Source organism: Theropithecus gelada, chromosome 1 (genome assembly GCF_003255815.1).
Source record: "Theropithecus gelada isolate Dixy chromosome 1, Tgel_1.0, whole genome shotgun sequence".
In the NCBI taxonomy this organism is placed as follows: domain Eukaryota; kingdom Metazoa; phylum Chordata; class Mammalia; order Primates; family Cercopithecidae; genus Theropithecus; species Theropithecus gelada.
The window spans coordinates 11,161,611-11,180,497 of NC_037668.1; the positions used below are offsets into that span (position 1 = coordinate 11,161,611).

The 18,887-nt window shown below is 51.1% G+C and overlaps 1 protein-coding gene and 1 long non-coding RNA gene across 3 annotated transcripts in view; both read right to left on the reverse strand.

The window, feature by feature from the left end:
- The window catches only part of TBX15 (T-box 15), a 108,022-nt gene extending 105,357 nt beyond the window's left edge, over positions 1–2,665 (reverse strand). Inside the window, exon 1 of one of the 2 annotated variants that reach the window (XM_025370369.1) lies at positions 2,166–2,665. Coding sequence is in view for 1 of the 2 variants with exons in the window: in XM_025370360.1 (XP_025226145.1) it covers positions 428–632 (205 nt within the window). In the remaining variant the exon portion in view is untranslated. Of the gene's footprint in view, positions 1–427; positions 1,143–2,165 lie in introns of those variants that run through there. The other variant, XM_025370360.1, reaches the window with a different exon arrangement.
- Positions 2,666–13,155: 10,490 nt separating this feature from the next.
- Positions 13,156–14,216, reverse strand: LOC112613511. The gene is made up of 2 exons (XR_003116956.1): positions 14,080–14,216; positions 13,156–13,704 (listed from the first exon to the last, which is right to left on the reverse strand). It is a non-coding gene; the product is annotated as an uncharacterized LOC112613511 (long non-coding RNA).
- Between the last annotated feature and the right edge of the window lie 4,671 nt (positions 14,217–18,887).

Consider the following 18,887-nt stretch of genomic DNA (forward strand, 5'->3'; position numbering starts at 1 on the left):
CATTCCCCCGAGACTGAGGTATTGGATTGAAGAACGCCGCGCCAGTCCTTCCGAGTTCTCAGAAGCTAGTCCCAGATCTCGACTCCCGCCGTTGCCTTCGGTCCGCGCCCCTCCCAATCCCAGGGACCGGCAGCCCCTTCACCCACGGACACCCAGAAAGCTGCGCTCTGCTCCCAAAAGAAGGAAATGCAAACAAAGAGGACTCCTTGCTTAGGTTGCCGACCAAAATGCAAGGCTCAGTTCAGCCCCAAAAATTGGTTCCGGTAAATTTAGGGAGGCTCAGGGCATTTGCGCGAAGAAAAAGAAACCTATATTGGGTCACGGCAGGGCGTCAACGGCAAGGCCTAGCTCCTCACCGGCGACTGGCGACTGGCCCTTCGGCGTCCCCTCTCCGCCCGCCTCCCGCGGTCGGCTGCGACGCACTCACCCGGGTGAGGCTCCAGGCCGTGTGCCGCCGCGTCCTCCGTGTCTCCGAGTGGGCCCGCGGGGCTCAGCGCCTCCATGGACAGGTCCAGCCCCTTCTCCTCCCAGTCTCGCAGTTTCCGTTTTTTATTTGAGCCGATCAAGGCTTCAACGGAGAAGGCATGTGCTCGCGAGCTCAGGGCGACTGCAGATCTTCTCCTTTCACTCATTTTAGCCGCCCACACCCCTGCCTCCGCTCGCCCCCGTTACCGAGGGAGCAGCCGGCGCCCTGAAGCTCGGAGCGCCCACCGGGCCCGGCCCGGGAGAGGCAGAGGCGCGGCGGACGAGGCTGAGGCGGCGGCTCACGGGTCTCTGCACCCTCCCCCTGCGTCCTCCTCCGCCCTCCGCTGCCGGATCGGACCTGCGCCCCTACGCTGGCCCAGCTGCTAGGAACTAGCGCCCCGAGCGCCGCCCGCTCGCTGCATGAGCGCCCGAGTCCTGCTTCCCACCCACCGGGGCAGGCGCTCACAGGCTGTGTCCCCTGAACTTCATCTTGTTTTTGTTATTATTATTATTCTCTCTCTCCCCTCCCTCTCTTTTTCTCTCCTCCCTCTCTCTCTCTTCCTCTCTGCCTTCCCGTCCTCCCTCTGATCCAAACTTCTGGGAAACTTTTTTTTCCGCTGAATTCCTCCCTTCCCGAGGAACAGGGGGCAGGCGGTGCGCTCCTGTCCGAGGGGTGAGGGAGAGGGAGGGGGAGGAAGAAAAAGACTGAGGGGGAAAAAAGCCAGCCCCCAACCAATAGCGAGGAGGGAACAAGAGAAACCCCGAGAGCGCGAACCAATGAGAGGAAGGGAGAGACTGAGGCCCGGGCCAAGGCGGCGCGCCAGTCGTCCCCTGGATGCTCCTGGGCCGACTTTAACCCCTGGCTTCCCGGTTTCCCCATGGGTTACTCCAAGAGGGAGGTAGGACAGTTGAAAGTCCGGGTCTGATCTGCGCCTTTACAAACTCCTGCAAATCCCAAATCCATACGTTTTTCTTCCAGATCTGCTGGGTCTCATAGATGCTGCAAGCCCAGAGTCACTTTAGTTGCAGATCTGGAATTTGGGGACTCTGGCAAAATGTTAACCTGTCCAAAACGCCAGAAAACGATTATGATAATCTCGCATCAGCCCCAGGTGCTTTAGAATATGCTGGTTCCTCCTGGATTTCGCCGCACAGGTTTTTAATGTTCCTATTGAACGTTTTCTAAGCAAATCTGGGTAAGGCAAAAGGAAACAAACAAACAAACAAAAAGCTCTGTTACTAACCAGGGTCTTGTAACTGAAAATTCAAAGACCGCTTCCTCCTTCCAGCTCTACCTGGTGGAGAAGGAGACACAGGCGCCTTGAGAGCAAGGAGCGGGCGGCAGAGCGCAGCGTTTAGGGAGAGCTCCTCAGGCGTATTCCAGCTGGGCCCCGCACGCTGCAAATAAATACTCTTTCCCTATGGCCCGAACGCTGTGCTGAGCTTCGCCTATTCCGGGCTCTTGTTCCGGAGAACCTATGGAGAGGTGCCAGGCGAGAGCAACTAGGAACTTTAACATAAGAGAAGGAGCTTTTTCAAAATTCCCTGCAAATCCCGTTACCTCAAGAGCCTGGCTTTCCCGGCCAACTGATCTCCCCGCTGGCCGTCCCCCGCCTTTTTAAATCTCTAAGGACTGCATTCAATATGGATTTCTAAGGAATTTAAAATCCAACGCTCCTGGCCGTTCTTAATTCCCACACCCCTTCCCAAGTTACGCCACTGGTCGAGGACGGCAGGAGACCCCCGAGTGCAGAGAAAGCTCAAACCCGCGGCGAAGTCGGTCCTAGCCAAGCTGGAAAAACGTCTCAGATTTCGCGGACAGCGGCCTAGACACAGCCCGATCTTCAAGTCCTAGCGCCCTGGTCGAGACAGTTCTATCCTTTTGCAAAGAAGCCGGAAAGAGCTGGGTCCCGGGGGCGGGGGACAGACTGCGGGGCCAGTCCAGTCGTGACGACAGCCAGGCCCTGAGAAGTCTCCAAACCTGAAAGTTTAGGTTAGCGGGCCCACAGCCTGTTAAGATTTTTTGTTGTTGTTTTCGCGAGGCCCGGGAGAATCAGCTCTCCCACCTTGCGGCAAGAAAAGATGACTTGTCAGGCCTCTGAAACGCCGAATTCTCTGCCGGACTGCGGAGGGACCCAGGGAAATCTAGTCTTTATTATTACAGTTGGAAGTGCTCTGGTGCTGAAGGCAACCACAGTGTTGTGAATGCATCTTGGGCCTCTTTGGACAAGAGGCTATTTTTGCCCCCCACCTTCGCCCCCGCCTCAAATTAGGATCCAACCAGGATGTCGGGAAGCTAGCATCCCAGTGAATGCAAAAAGAACAATGGAAAAGTCACCGGATGAGTGTGATTCAGCCAAACCTGACCTCCCCGGAGCCTGTGTCTCAGGCTTGGAGGTCCCCAGGGAGCACGAACATGCACTCTAGGGAGCTGGAAGCAGGGTACCGGTCCCCGTCTCCTGCCGCTCTGCCCAGAGGACTTCGGGAGCCCGGATGGAGAGGCGCAGGATCTCCCACTTCAGTCACCATTTGGCATTGCTTCCAGGAGTCGTCGCTGAAAGTCAGCGCGCATTCACTGCTACCGGGCTTCAGCAGAGAAGCTGGAGACAAGGCAGCCCGGAACCCGCAGTTTCCTTCCCCAGCGGCTGGGGCTTCTCTCTTAGCTCCCAACTCTGGTGTCGCCCGGCGTTTTCCGCCTGCGGCTGGAGCCTGCAGCTACCAAGCTAGGTGGGGTAGCAATAGGGCCGGCCTCTAGACTTTCCCAGCTCTTTTCTCCTCCCCATCGCCGGTATTTCCCATCTCTCTCTGGCAGTCTTTTTCCTTTCACAGTCTCTCACAGGCCTGGTTTGGACTGAGAAGCGGGTACACCATAGGCCTCACCCTCCCTGAGACCATGAAATTTTATCAAAAAGGAGGACTTAGCCTGGGCAACATGGAGAAACCCCATCTCTACAAAAAAATACAAAAATTAGCCAGGTGTGGTGCTGTGGGCCTGTAGCCCCAGCTACTTAGGAGGCTGACATGGGAGGATCACCTGAGCCCGGAGGTCCAGGCTGAAGTGAGCCGAGATCCGGCCACTACACTCCAGACTGGATGACAGAGTGAGAACCTCTCTCAAAAATAGAAAGAAAAAAAAAAGGAGGACTTTTTGGTTATCCAGGAACCTAATTGCAGGTCTAGAGGCTCTATTGTTCCTGTGTGTCCAAGGACACAGCATCTGAGAGGCATACAAAGAGGAATAAGCAATGCCTTCAACAGCATGCATCTGCATCCTCCCGAAGCGTGCTCTCAGCAGAGTCAGTAGTCAGCGGGTAGAGTTCCCACACCCCTCCTTCAGATTGCACATAGGCTGCTCCCACCCCCATTCCACAGACACACATATCCTGGAATTGTAGGTTAGGCCACTAAAACCAATCGAACCCAAATGAAAGCAGGCTGGGTTTTAGCAGTCTTGAAAATAAGGGGTTTCCTCTAAGTAAATGGGAGGAGCAGTGAAAACTCCCGTGACTCTGTAGGAGTTAAGGTAAGGTTTTTACCAGAAGCATGCACTCCTTGGTGGGTGACTCTGCTGATGGGGAGGAAAGTCTGGAGAAAGAGTAAGTGGGATGGCTTAATACGTGTACTTAGGTGTACACTGGTGTGCAGCTGAGGGAGGGTTTGGGAGATTACATGTAAGAACCTGGAAGTGTGATACAAATTTTTCTTCTACTGATTACATCAACGGGCTTTTAAAATCTCTCCTCATTATCCCAGTTTCTCTCTCTTTTACCCTTTATGGGTGGGGTGGGGTACCCAGTTTATGAGGCTAATTCCCTAGGCACTACCTATGTTTCCCTGCTACAGGCTCCAGCTTTTCGCCCTGAGTGGATCCTACAGGCGATCCACCCTGAAATCACTGAATTTCAGGGCTGTTTTAGGCCTGAAACTGGTTGACAAAGACCAAGCAAGATGTCTGCCTCCCACTTACTCCCTGCAGCCCCCCCAAAAGGAAGTGAAGGTTATTGGGTACCTGGGAAGTCTGAGGAGCCCTGGGGTTTCACAGGCTACCTGCAGGGACTTACAGGGAAGTGGAGGTCCAGGCCTAGTCTTGGAAGAGGAAAAGTTAGAAAAAGAAAGGCAGTACAGTAACTGTTCACCTACAACTGACCATGTCCAGATATTTTTATTTTTCAAAGGAAGAGCAGAATCATGCGGCAACAGATCAGAGTCATAAACACAAATACGCCCACATCCTCCACATACCTGTCTTTTCGTCCCATTACCCCACACTGAATAGCACCTTAAATAACACCACTGCTAATGCTCAATACCAAGGTGAACCACCAGCCGGCTTTGATTTCGGAGTTTTGAGTGAGTAATTGAAAACAAAGTTTAAAATAGTTGGCCAGCGGGACATATTAGGCTGCCCTTAAACACGTGGGTAGGACACCCTGTGGGGGTGAGAGAATTACAATGAATTCGCCCATCAACGTAGGTATAAAACATTATGAGGCGTCTATGGGGTGGGAAGAAACCATATAGACTGTGAGGCGAACTTGAAGCCTAGTGACCAGGTCCGGTTCACCTCCAAACTGTGTGACCTTCGGCAAGTCGATTAATGGCCCATGCCTCAGTTTCCCTATCCTCAGAGTGAAGGGGTTCTTAAAACTTTACAACTAAGAAGAGCAGGCAAGGTCATCGACCCTGGGGCCGGACAGACCTGAGATTTTATTATTGCTGTGATCGAATCTTCTGGGAATGTGAGGTCAACGATTCCACTTTTCACGTATTTTGCCAAATCCATGCCCCTAAAGCAAAACAAAGCAAAACAACACAAAACAAAACAAAACAAAACAAAACAAAAAACACAGGAGCATGAAATGGGACAGCATAACTGATCTGGAACCCTCGGGCGTGGTGAGATGGGGAGAGGGAGTGGATTTCTGGAAACGCCCGCCCAACGCCAGTTCCGCGGAGGCGGCGTGGGCCCACTCTTGCAGACCGCACCTCCAGTCGCTCCTTCAAGTCTCAGAGAGCTGCGGGACCCGCATAAGTCGTTAACTATTCAACCACCCCCTCACACTTTTTAAAAATAAAAGTCCGTGGGGGTGAAAGGTCTTTAATGATGTTTTTTTGTTTTCACGAAATAAAATCTTTTATTTTTATTTTAAACCAGCAGCGTGCCCATCCCTTGGTCCTTCCAGATGTTTGCAATAAAATCGCAGGTTTTGCCTTTGGGACTAGAAATAAAATTTAACGGCCTTCACCCTGTAATTATTCTCTTAGCTTGCCCTTCATAAATTTATCTGCTTTCTATCGGCATTGGGGCAAGAGGCGAGCGAAAAGGGGGGGAAAGCCCCGATTTTATATTTGTGACTATAAAAAAGCGCCACCCGGTTTCCTCGCCTTCGGCCGCCGCGGTGTGGCCGGCAGAGCCGGGCCCGGCGGGCCGCAAAATTGCGCTATTGTTCGCTGACTTCGGTCTGCGCAGAAGCAGGGCCCCTCCACAAAGGGAGCCTTGTGTGGCCAGGCCCGAGCGGCCGCGCCCAAGAGGTGAGGAAATCCTGTTCCCCCAGGCCCAGCTTCTCTTTCCCCACGGCGTTTAGCGCAACGCCGCAGCCCGACCTTCCACTGCAGTGTGCGCCGCGGCAGGCGCCAGCTCCGGCCCTCCCAGCCTTCGCAGGATGTAGGATGCAGGATGCGTAACTTCGAGCCTGAGCTGGGCCCGCTGAGCATGTGGGAGGAGCCTGCCTCAGGTTACCAAGGCGGAAAGTCAGGCCTAGGGTGCGAGGTGTAGGGGCTTCGTGGGAAGCCCTCCAGCCCCTCTCCTCGGCCTTGCTTCCGCAATGCTGGAAGGTAACATTCTGCACTCTCAGGAGCTCGGGATTGCTTGGCAGGACCATAAAACCCAATCCAAAGTCAGCGAGTTTTGAGGCCCCAACGTGCACCCACCGCGAAAAAAATACGGCTACATTAGCAACTACCATATACGTTTTATAGGAAGCTAAGTGCAAGCATCATGCACGTATCATGTGTGACTACAGAAAGACATAAGTTTATCCAGCAGCACACATAAGCATGCAAACACTTCGTATACCCAGACGCGTTGTATCCATGTACCTTTCTAGAATCGAACATGAATGTGGAAACAATACGTACGTGGGTACACAGCGTCACACACAGGCATGTGAGGAAACATCCTGGCCCCACTCGGTTGCCCCCAAGGTCTGCAGAAATCAACATGCATCCCTCCTGCTGCATCTCTTGTCCCCAGTCCATAACTCTCCCGGGATCTCCCTGGCTTCTTGAAGCTTAATCCATGTGGCTGTCCTGTAGCCTCCTCTCCTTTATCTGCAAGGGATTGCCTGAATGGTCAAGGTGTCTGAAGCAACAAAGGAAATGAAATATGAGGAGTACCCAGCTTCCAGCCCTCGCTCCCCGGAGAGCCACCCAGTTCTTGGGGGAGACTAGGACTTTTTCCAAAGCCCCAAGATCCTCAGTAGGGACTGACAGACAGGACAGTGAGAAATGGTGGGGCCAAGTGGGAGCAACAGGGCTTTGTCTTGCTTTCATGTGCAGCCCCTTGGCCCTTTAGTTGGCAGGCCTCAGGCCAAAAAGCCAAATCTTAGGAGCCAGATGAATCCTACACAGAGAATTCTTTCCTGTTCTTTCTGGTCTCAGGAGCCCCAGTTTTACCAGGTTCACCCCCTAAATGTGACTCCATCTCCCGCATCATGCTGGGTTTGCAGGTGCTTGGCTAAGCAGAGTTCTCCCTTTAGTTTTCCCACTGAGAGGAAGAATTATCTAAAGCTTATGCGGGAAGAATCACCAGACCCTGCGGTCTAACTCTGTAGCAACCTTGGGACATAAAAGGGTTACCTGAGGTTTCTGCGGGGTGGTGGTGGGGAGGCTGAGGCTGGCAGAAAGAAGGCAGGGGAGAGGGGTCTCTAGCTCTGAAATCTGTTGGGGCACAAGGACCAGCAGCTAAAGGCAGCTGAATTGAGGCATTAGGGATTTAATTTGATGATGACTTTATTTTTTCCAGAAGTGGTTGAATTTCATTTGTTGCTAATAAATGGCCACCTACAAGCAAAATGTTCAAGGTGGAAATTCAAGAGCTTACCCAGCCCTGAGTCGTCACCCAAAAAGTCCCAAATGTGGATTTTTACAGCCTCCTTACACTCAATCTCCCCTCTCCACCAGTGGAAATAGTTAATCAAGGAGAGCGGGGTGGCTATTCTCCATTATTCAATAGCTGTTCTCCATTATTCAAGGAGATTGGAAAACAACTCTCCACACTAGAACAACTGGGCAGCTCCCAGGTGGGGCTGGGGTATTAGATCCTCCAGTCTGCCAAGGTCAGGGTAGCTGGGGCAGCTGGAACTGTTCTTGCCTCTGCCCACAGCCGCAGATGAGGCTGGAGGAGCAGGGTGTGAGCTAGTCCATGGGAGGCTTTTATGTGACTTTGGCTCATAACTCATGGGCTACCTCTTCTACCTGAAACCAGATCAAAGGGGATAGGAAGGATTCCAGAACTCTTGGGAGGTAGGTGTAGCATCCTGTGACACAAATTAGTCAGGGTAAGGAGATTACCAAGATCAGGCGCACAGTTGCCCTGGACAAATGAGACCTCCAGAAGGCTGAAGTAAATCAGTAGATATAGATTGATATATAGAATTCTAAAATGTTGTTTTATAACCTGACCGTACTTTCAGACCAGAGACACATACGTGGGTGTCTGCTGAGAGGCAAACATTGCCGGAGTCCCTTGAGCTGCTGCTGGGGAAGAGTTGGGGCAGAACGGTCCCACTGCTGGTCCCATTCAAACAGTCACAAGAGACATTGCACTCTGGCCCATTGCCAAGTACCCCGGAAAGCCAGCAGGGAGGAAAGTGGTCCATCTGTAACCAAGAAAAATACTGAATTCCATACTTTCACAAGGACTTCGTAAGACAGCCTACAGATCTAGGCAAATAAAGGAATTTCCAAAATGGAACCATTCATGAATCCATTTTCTCCTAATTATCAATGATGTCTGTGGCATTAGGGGCCTGCAAGGCGTGATGACTCTGAGGGGCAAGGGTCAGTGGCACTATGGTGGATGGAAGCTCCAACACCCAATATTACTATCTTTGGTTGCCTTTACCACAGGAAATGAGAACTTCTGAGCCAGCTCGGAAAACAGTAGATGGTGTTTGCTATCCAGAGGTCTCTCCTTCCAGGAGAGGCAAAGAAAACAAGACAAGTGTTTATTTCCACAGCCTTCCTCTCTTGCCACCAAGTTTCATTCTGTATCTCCTCTCTTTCTAGTCTGCACAAATTAAGAAGAGCTAACATTTACTGAGCTTGTTACTCCATGCCTTAGCACCCTGTGCTAAGTGCTTTACATGGACTTATGTCACCTGCTTCAAGCTCTACAAACTGAGAACTAGTATTACCAGTCCCATTTTACACATGAGAAAACTGAGGTACCAAGGAGTTAGGCAGCTTGGCAAAGGTCTCACAGCTTTTAGTGCAGGTAAAATTCTAAAAAGAATTCTGCAGCTGGAATTCTTTGCTCCCACACCCTCAGCCCTTCTCTGTGCACACCTAAGTTCTCTCTGGTTGCAACTGACTCAAGTAGGGAAAGATGGGGCACTGATGGAACTGTCTTACACAGGCCAAAAAATCTTGCCTGCCCAGATCTAACATACACATGAGAGGTCTTCAAAAGGATAGTGGGGCAGGGTCTCCCACTGTGACATTACTCAAGGCACAGCCCAGTCAAGTGCCCAACAGAACATGTATCACTGCAGGAGCCACAGTGGCTGCTTCCAGGAAGGCAACCTGGAGGCAGTGACCTAGGGCTATGGGCGGTCAACTGGGATCATGCGGCTAAGCTCTTATTCTGCTCACCAGGATCTCCATTGCCAGCCTCAGACCAGCTCTGGTCAGCCTTCTCTCGCGGTGCCCAGTCAGCTTGGGCAGCTTCACCTGAAGACATCCGCTTTACATGGCTTTGACCCTTTATTGGCTCAACTCCAAAGACACCTGTTCTCTGAAGGCTTCTGGACCTTCAAACCCACCCACTTGTAGGCTGGTAACATCAATTATGTCTTAAGTAGACTTTGTCCTCACAGTAGTGGTCTGTAGCCAGTGCCAAGCAGACCATTTCTGCCTGCCAGTTGGGAGCTTCTTGAGGACAGGGTGTGTTAACCCAGCATGGGAGCTCTCTCCATCACTCTATCATGGCCACTAGTGAGATAAAGCTGCCTATGGTGGGCCCTCAAATATTTTCAAACTGAGTTCCCCTCTCATCTGCCCCCAAACACACACACACACTTACACTCACAGGACTCAACTTGGGGGGTCCTCTGTTTATTTTAATTGTCATCCCTACAGCTCAGATCCACTTGAAATGCAAATAAGAAACTGTCTTAAGGTTCCGAGCACTTATTGGTGTCAGTTATTTATCAGAGTAGCTGAGGACTTGGAAATCAGATTCCTCGTGAGAAAGAGGACAGGCAGAGAAACCTCACAGGTCCTTGGAGCCAAATGGAAGGGAGCAGAACTCCAGAGTTCAGAGGAAAAAATCTCGGCTTGGGAGAAAAAGCTATTGGCTTAATTTGAAGGGCTCCTGTCAAGCTGCAGATCAGCCTTAGGAAACATAGCTGGAGGGAGAGACAGCCTCATCATCAAAGTCCCCACCCCTCAAAGGACAAACCTTGGCAGCCACGCTGCAAAGTCCCTCTTGACTTCTGGGCTTAGAGGAGTTCCAGTTCTGGGAGTGAGTTCGGTCTTGTTTGGGTGCCAGGGTGGCTGCAGCCTCCTCCCCTGGCAGAGATCACAGGCCTAGCTCTTTCCCACCCCACCCAACCCCCACCCCCTCCCACCTGCCCCCAGCAAAGGCTGGCCAGGAGGGCCTGGGCTGCCAGAGTAAAGGAAGATTTTAGGGATGGAGGGGATGAAGCCAGTCCCTGGGATGCCCTGGACCAGGTCCCAAACCACTGTTTCCTGTGGAATCCAGAAAGGAAAGGGAAGAGGGTGAAATGCAAGAAGACCTCCCCTCTTTAGTTTTGCCTTTTCCCCATTTTGGACTTCTCAGTGGAATGTTGGCAGCCTCTTTTCTTGGGCTACATTTTGTCTCCCCTTGATGGCAAATCCAGTCTCACTGGCTGTCTTGCTCTGTGCAAATGCTGCATTAAAACTCTTATTGAGGTAAGGTGGTGTTGCCCAGGTTTCCTTGGTGCAGATGTTGCCCATGCATCTGCTCTGTGCTGCTCCTGGATCTCCCTCCTGTCCTCCCTAATAACTCCGCCCCACTGGGGGAGCTTCCTTCAGTACTACAGACGCATTTTTCACCCAGCCAACTGACTGCAGCAGACTCTCATATCATCCAGGGACCACCATTTGCTTTCTTTCCATCTATTTTTTCCTGATTTTTTTAACCTATGACTGGAAGCCCAGCTGGCACCTGTCTCCTGAAGAAGACTGTGGGGAGGGAGGTGAGCAAGTGGAAGCATTAGATGCTCAAAGGGAAGATATGTGCAAGGAGGAGCCACTGAGTCCCTCACCTGGGCCTTGGGCCCTGGGAGGCCCCTGAGGGCTCTAACACTAGCTGCTCCTGTTTTGCTCCCAGTTTCCCACAGCACCCTCTGTGGGCTCTATCTAGGGCTGGAGATGCCAGGGGACAAGTGTACTAGCAGCCTCTGTGGGCCTGAGGAATGTGGGTTGCAGCAATTTAGAACAGAGAGAGGCTAATGAAAGCTAGGGAAACATGAGAGGGAATGGAAGGAGAAGACAGAATTTAAGAAAAAAAGACAGGAATGGAAAAAAGAAAAGGAATGGAAAAAGGAAACAAAGGGTAAGAAAAATAGAAGGGAAGTGGTCAGCACTGCCTCTCAGTTACTGAGACCTTGGCTGCACCTCTGTCTGGTGCATGTGTCAATGCCCCCCACCCTGGCCCGTTTTCCCCAAGCAGCTTGAGACTATCAGAATCTGAGGTACTAGCAGAGGACTAGGGATCCTAGAAAGTGTCTTCTGAGCAAGCCCATCACATCATGTATAGCAGAGCCAGGGTGGCCCATTGCCTGGGGCTTAAAGGCCTCAGCAAAGGGTTCCTAGCACAAAGCAGAAGGGGGCCGGGTGGGGGGGTCAAGGGCCTGGAGGAATCAGCTGTGCAGATTGAAGGTCAGGTGGGGGTGGGTCTCCTGAACTCCTTTCTCAAACACTGATGTGTTGGATACAGCATGCCCTGGGCAGCCAGAGAGCAAAGACAAGAGATCGCAGAGTGCAGAAAGAAAACGTGGTTATTGGGAGAAAGGGCTAAGAGACTTAGGGCCCTAGGGAGTGGAAGACCCAGAAGCAGGACCCAGAGCAGTGGGAGTTTGGCCAGGTTGACCCAGGCAGAGGAGGGAGGGACGTTGGGCTTAGCGTGAGGGTGGGAGAAATTAGTGGGAAGCCGTGGTGTTTGTCGCTTTAAGTAGTTAATATTTTCCCAAATGTTAATCCAATTTGAGGTTATTAGGCAAAGTGCCGAGAAAGGTTACACATCAGACTTATTCCAGTAAATCTCTGTGCTCTGGGTATGGGGAAAGACACGTGAGAACTGGCTAATATTGGCCTTCCACCCACTGAGTCCGCAGCTGCCCCCACCCCTCCACTATTAGAGAAGAAGGTGAATGGCTTTTGAGTTTTCTACTCCAAGGCAGGAGGTGGTTTTCTCTCTGAGTTCTTCCTCCTCTCTCTTCAATTCACTTTCCCGAACTGGAGCCTCAGCCTTGACTTTTCCTCCTGCACTCCCCAAGCCCCCACCACCGCGCCCAGCATCTCTTTGTCAAAGACAAATAAAGCCTAGCTTCCTGCCTGGGTCGACCGGTTCCCTGTGTGTGGGGGGGGGGGGTTGTGGGGGGGAGTGGGAGATAGAGAGAGAGAGCGCAAGAGAACCCTGGCGAAGAGGAATGCGCTGCAAACCCGGGCGAACAGATGTGCATGGTGCACTCACTCAGCCCCGGCATGGCCTAGACAGCCGCTGCTCAGCCCTGCGCCCGTGGAGTTACATTATTTTCTCCCCGGTCCAATCATCGTTTTACAGGAAAAAAAAAATTAAATAAATATAAATTGCTGCTTTACAAGATCAAAGTGCCGATTTCTGGTGCATCTGGAGGAGTGGGGACGTGGGGAGGAAAGAGATGGGGAGAGTGGAGCAGTCGTGGTTGCCCAACTTCAAAGGGTTCTCAACAGTGCGTTTTGCCATTGTATTTTAAATTCTCTTCCCCACGAATTTCGCAGGGTGCGCAGCGGGGAAACTTGTAGCTTCAGAGTTCAGGGCTCCTGGAGAAACCTTGCTTTGACCATCTCTGCGCCCCCCCCCCCCCCCCACGGGACTCAGAACCCTGAGGCTCTTCTAGAGATACCAACTTGCCCAGGGCGCGGGGCGGGGCGGGGAGGTGGGGAGGCGTGGTGAGGAAGAGAATGTTTGTAGGGGGGGGGGCTGTGATCTGGATCTGTAGAGTTACCAAATACACCAATAAACCGCGAAGAAGCCACCAAGTCTCCATGCCCCTACTCAAGCTCAAAGCTAGAAGGCTAGCTGAAGGCTCCTTGTCAATTTTCCTTGCGCTCAGGCGAGCTGTTCCACCGGAAGGACTGGGGAGATTCAAATTATATTGGGAGACCTGGATCATTATCAGGTTTTCAGAGGTTAGCGGAGTACAGAAGTTAGCGGGGTTCTTGATGCTGGAATTGTTTATTTGTGACCCGGCCACCTGGGCGACTACGTAGGCCTGGTACTGGAGGCCGGGGTTCCCTCTGTCCCCATTGCGCTTTCCTTAATCGAAAACCGGATAGATGCCGGCCAAGTAAAGTGCTCTAAAGTGTAGCTGGGACGCTCACGCCGGAAGCCTGGGGAGACGCGAGCCGCGAGTTCTCAGGGCTTGGGAGTGTTTTGCAGCGGAAGAAGCTCAGTCTAGGGGCTGAGTCCCCTGAATAAGCTAGCCGCCTCTCAGTTTTCGCCAGGAGATTATCTTGGAGCCAAGCGCCCGAGATTGAAGGCTCTTTCTGCGGAACCTGCCTCCGGAGTAAGATGCGCAAGGGGACCGCCACGTCCTCACCCAGCTCCCAGCGGCCTTTGGGGCGGGCCCGGGGAGAAGCCGGAGGACTAGGCTTCTCCTAGAGCGCGGCTGTCTTTGCAGGAAAGACCCAAGTGCGCGATGTCAGCCCGCCTGCGCTTCGTCTGAATTGTCCTTATGTGGCCATTTCTGTTTTAAATTTCAGATTTGTCTACTAAAGAAGTATGGGTTAAAACAGCTGAGAGCGCGGCTGCTCTTTCCCACCCTGGGTTCTACATCTCTCCAGCCTGCCACCAGACTGCATCTCCAATCTGGGAGCTATCCCCTTGGGAGGATGGAGCAACAGTGTTATTCTCCTTTCCAGATAAAGAAACTAACGTCCCTGCAACTTGACGTTAAATGGTCCTGGGTTCCTGAGCCGCAAAGCTAGGACTATTACCTAGGTCACCGAAACATTTTTGTTCTTTCCACTCCCCCGAGGGGGATTCTGTTAGCCTCGCAGGCCCTTCTCCCACCCGTCATTTGAAGTCATCGACCCCGGGGCAGCCCCAACAGCTCTGTGCGGGCCTGCGCGCACCGCCCTCACCGTGCGCGCCAGGCATCTCACCTCAACCAGGCAGGTGCAGAGGTGACGGGCGCGGCAGCCGCAGTTCGTCCGGCCGAGGGGCAGGAGTAGGCTGGCCGCCTCCTTCTGCTGCCCGGCGGCTGAGGGGGCAGGGGAGGGGGAACAGGGCTGGGAAACTGCCGTCAGCGGGTCCCGGCCCCGCCTCCCGAACACAACGTCCAGGAAACCTCAGAACTTTCTATTGTCTGAGAAGCTTCACTGAACAAATTGTCGCTAAAACTATAGAGCTGCGAAGAGCAGATCAGGGCAGGTTCTAGCGCGGCCCTGTGCCCCAGAGCCTGCCTGCCAGAAAGTGTGACCGGAAGCCCCCCCACTGTCAGGACCACGGAGGAGAGAGAGCGCGGCGCCTTAGTGCCGCCCTGCGCCGTGGTCGGGAAGCTGAGCCAGAGGTGTCGATGCCCCAGGAGCAGGGGGATCCAGGCCTAAACTCATGGGTTCCGAGTGGGCAAGGGAGCAGAATCAAGCATCGGCGGGCGCTTGTAGAAAGCGCGTCTGCCTTGGAACACCCTTACAGGGTACCCAACCCAAGCGCCAGGTTTCCTGGCCTTGCAAGGAGAGATTCAATTTGTCAGGATTCTCCACTCTAAAAGATGGCTCATAGTGAAGTTTCACCCTTCCTGGTCTGCACAGAAGTCAGTCACTCTCTCTCTCTCTCTCTCTCTCTCTCTCTCTCTCTCTCTCTCACACACACACACACACACACACACACACACCACACACACACACACACACAAACACACACACACCCCACCCTTAACCTCAACCCACGCGCTTGGGGGTAGATTCCCGAGAGGATCAGGGAATCTCTTATTTTTCTCACTGCCTTGGGTGAGAAACCGCTACCTCCTCTCAGGAAACACCCACGTGTTGGTGTGGACCAGTGGACTTGTTGGAACATTGACTCACGACCTAACCATGCACCAATCTCTTAATTGCAGAGACCGCATTCCTCTTTTGTGGAACTGGGGTGATTGGGGCAGCCTAAAGGTTCCTGGGACTGGTTCACTATGGGCTTGGGTGCTCATTTCCAGTACATCTGACACGTGTGCACATCTATATTTGAATCTGACCACCTGAGCCCTGCTAACACCAGCGCACAGACCTACACTGTCTTTCTGTCCCTCCGGCTACTTTCCCTGCTTGCTGTTTCTGCTGGGTGATTAACGACCCCAAATAGTGTAAGGAATTCGACTTCTCAAGCTCAGCATTTTCAATTCCTTAATTTGTCCCTGGGTGACCGTTAGCAATTGTGGCTGTAGATCACATGGGGCGGACCAGGTAGAATGAGCAGCTGATTCAACACTGTTGAGTTGGGGTTTGGTTTCATTTTTTTTAAGGCGACTCTGAAAGTAGCCCCTGGAGAACTTCAAGAAGGCAGCAGGCTGCAGGCTGTGGAGGTCCCTGCACTAAGATGCCTTTGGGTTGTCACCACTTTCATTCTTTATAAATAGTAAAGTGCTAGCAACTAGCAAAGCCCCTCTGGGCCGCAGCCTCTGATGTGGGTGGGGCAGGCAGGTGAGAAAACTGAGGCTCAAAGGTTTCCTGCTTCAAATCAGAGGTCTCACTGGGAGAACTGCGCTCTGGGTTTCCTGTTTCCTGTGTGGATCGGGGGGTATATTTTCCTGGGAGCCAACAGGGAGTGTACTGGGAAAAGGAGAAGGTACTCACAGCAGAACTGTTCCAGAGGCAACCTTAGTTTGACTTTTTTGTAGTTGTTTGGGTTAGAAGCAAGTTAGTCCTCTCCATTGCCCACCTCTCCCCTACACAGGCTGAGTCCTGATCATTGTTCTATTTCATTTAGAAAAGGAACATTGTCCCTCCTGAGGGGCTGGGCATGAGATCTGAAACATTCCAGGTTGCCTCAACAGCTGCTACCAGTTTTTTTTTTTTTTTTTTTTTTTTTTTCCCAAAGTGGGGCTTTAAGTTGAACTTTTAAAATACTTTTCTGTCCCCATCACCCTCCTGATTAAGCAGACAGTGGCTCTGGGGCCAAAGCCTTTAGAGATGACTCCCTTCATGGACTTCTGGTACTCCCAAAGTACAAGGAGGAGTATAAGAGGAGAGGTGGAGGAAAGAAAAAGGAGACAGAGGAGAAAGAGAAAGGGAAGTGTCTTTATTTGTCCTGTTTGCTTGGGTCTTCCGGATTCAGGAGACTGATTCTGCTCTGATGGGGAGAAATTAGCTCCTTCCCTCCCCTGCAGCAACTGGGGCACGGCTAGCTGCTCCTTCCAAGCTCAGAAAGGGTCAAAAAGGGCCTGGACCGGTAGGGGTGGCTCACGTCTATAATCCTAGCATTTTGGGAGGCCAAGGGGAAGGATCACCTGAGGTCAGGAGTTGGTGACCGGCCTGGCCAACATGGAAACGCCGTCTCTACTAAAAATACAGAAACTAGCCAAGTGTGGTGGCAGGAGCCTGTAATCCTAGCTACTTGGGAGGCTGAGAGATGAGAATCGCTTGAACCCAGGGGGTGGAGGTTGCAATGAGCCAAGATTGAGCCATTGCACTCCAGCCTACAAGAGCAAAACTTCCTCTAAAAAAAAGGGGGGGGGGCGGGTGTGGTCTGGGCAAGGTGGAAAGAAGAGGGTATCTGCATCCTCTAGGTGGCAGCAGGCCTGGCTAGGGTCAAGAAGACCCTCCAACTCCCTCAGAGGGATTAATACCTGGGGTCTTCTGGGTGGCAAGAGTGAGACCCATTGAGCTCCAAAGTCCTGGCACTGAACTCTTCTCTCCGAGGTGCCAGGTTTGTAGTTTCTGAAGTCACACTATTGTGATTAAATGCATGATTTTGTAAAACACACAGAGACTGTGCGACTAGTCTTAGCTAGAGTGAGAACAGTAACTTCTGTCCTTTTTGGAGCTGACAAGCCTCTCCCAAATTAAGACTCTAAGCTTTTCTGAGAAGTTCAGCCACTCTGTGAAAATGCTGACTGAGGCTGAGGTGGGCTAACAGGGGCGACCTGCCTGTCTGCAGGCCTGTGAAACCCAATCAGTATACCTCCTAGAGAGAGTTGCAAAGGAATGTACGGGTGTGCAGGATGAAATCAGCCCAAGAAACTTTATAGAAACATGAGTGTGATCTGTGAGGAAAGCAAGGATGTAACTAAAGCAATGCATTTGCTTTTACTGGCTGACTGACAGGCTTTAGTGGGGGTTGGATAATTTTACCAACTGGTTGCAAAGACCTAAGGCCCTGCAGAGACATGGGGGAGGGGGCTACTCAAGAGATCTAGAAGACAAAAAGGAACAAATAAAAAAATCTTCCTATATTCCATGCACACAATTCTTTGTCACATATGTATTACATATGCACATACAAACTTATTTAGTTTAAAAAGAAAACCCTTGCCTTGAACAAAATAGATATACACGTAAGTTCATGCATTCCCTCAGCAAATAATCATTGAATGTCTACCATGAACAGGGCATTTTGCTAGGCTCTCCTTTGTAAATATGTGTATGAGAGAGAGAGAGAGAGAGAGAGAGTGTGTGTGTGTGTGTGTGTGTGTGTGTGTGTGTGTGTCTGAGTACACATTCAACCAGCAAACTCCAATCTGGCTTCATAGCAGGTTTGTGAGACAACTCAGAACTCTGAGTGATGGGACTCAGACTTCAGGATACACACCACACACTTTGGGTCATTGCCAGAGGTGGTAACAAGTCTGCTAGTGCCCTAGAAGTTCACACTTTTCCTCTTGTGCAGTTGTGGAAGTGGAGGGGGGATAGCCTTGAGCTCCAGCTTTCAGCCAGCTATCCCCTTTGGGGATAATGCTGAGAAGCAAAATATGTTAAATCATTTTAAAATAATGCTTTCTATTCCTAAAGTCTGTTCCTCTTCCAGAATCGTTCTAAGGAGGTTGGAAATAACCAGGCAACCAATGGATTTCTTTTCAATGACTATGGCATTGAAGAGACTGACTTAGGGCAATTTCCATAAGTGTACACTTCAACAGTATGTACACACACAGGCACATGTATACACCAATATACACGTGACTATACAAATTTACTTACATAGAATGTAATCATACCTAGAAAAAAAGTAGGACAGAGTGGGGAGGGTGGATTCAGTTTTCCTTATTTTTGAAATTCAGTAACTCCACAAGTAGACTCAAAATATCACTTAGTTTTAAAATTTTTATTTGACAAATAAAAATGGAATATATGTATCATGTATAGGTTGTTTTGAAATATATATACGTTGTAGAATGGCTAAATTGAGCTAATTAACATGCATTACCTCATATACTTATTTTTGTGTGTGTGGTGAGAACATCTAAAATCTATTAGCAATTTTCATGAATACTATACATTCTTGAAAATTGCTAATAGTCACCATGTGGTACAACAGGTCTCTTGAACTTATTCTTCCTAACTGACCAGTCAGTTAGCTTTTAAACAGTCATTTTCATTGTGCCCTTACCAACTTATCTGCTATGTCTGTGTAACCAAGACAGCAGACACTACCCCAGCCTTGTAGCAACAAATGACCCTGTTGCCTGTGGCTTCATGGAATAGTCGGTAAAATCCAATCCATAGTTCATGGTATGAAATGCTCAGACTCTCTCCCTAGCGGAGCAAGTGGAAGACGCTCAGCAGCCTTAGCATAGGAATCTGCAGGTACAACCACATTCCTGGACTGGCGACTTTGAATCCAGGCCAAGCAAAGAGAGGTACATCAATACAGGGATTCTGTATTTTTGGGGTCTAATTGGTGAATATACAATAAAGGAGTGGAGAGGAAGGCAAAACAACCTAAGTAATACAAAATC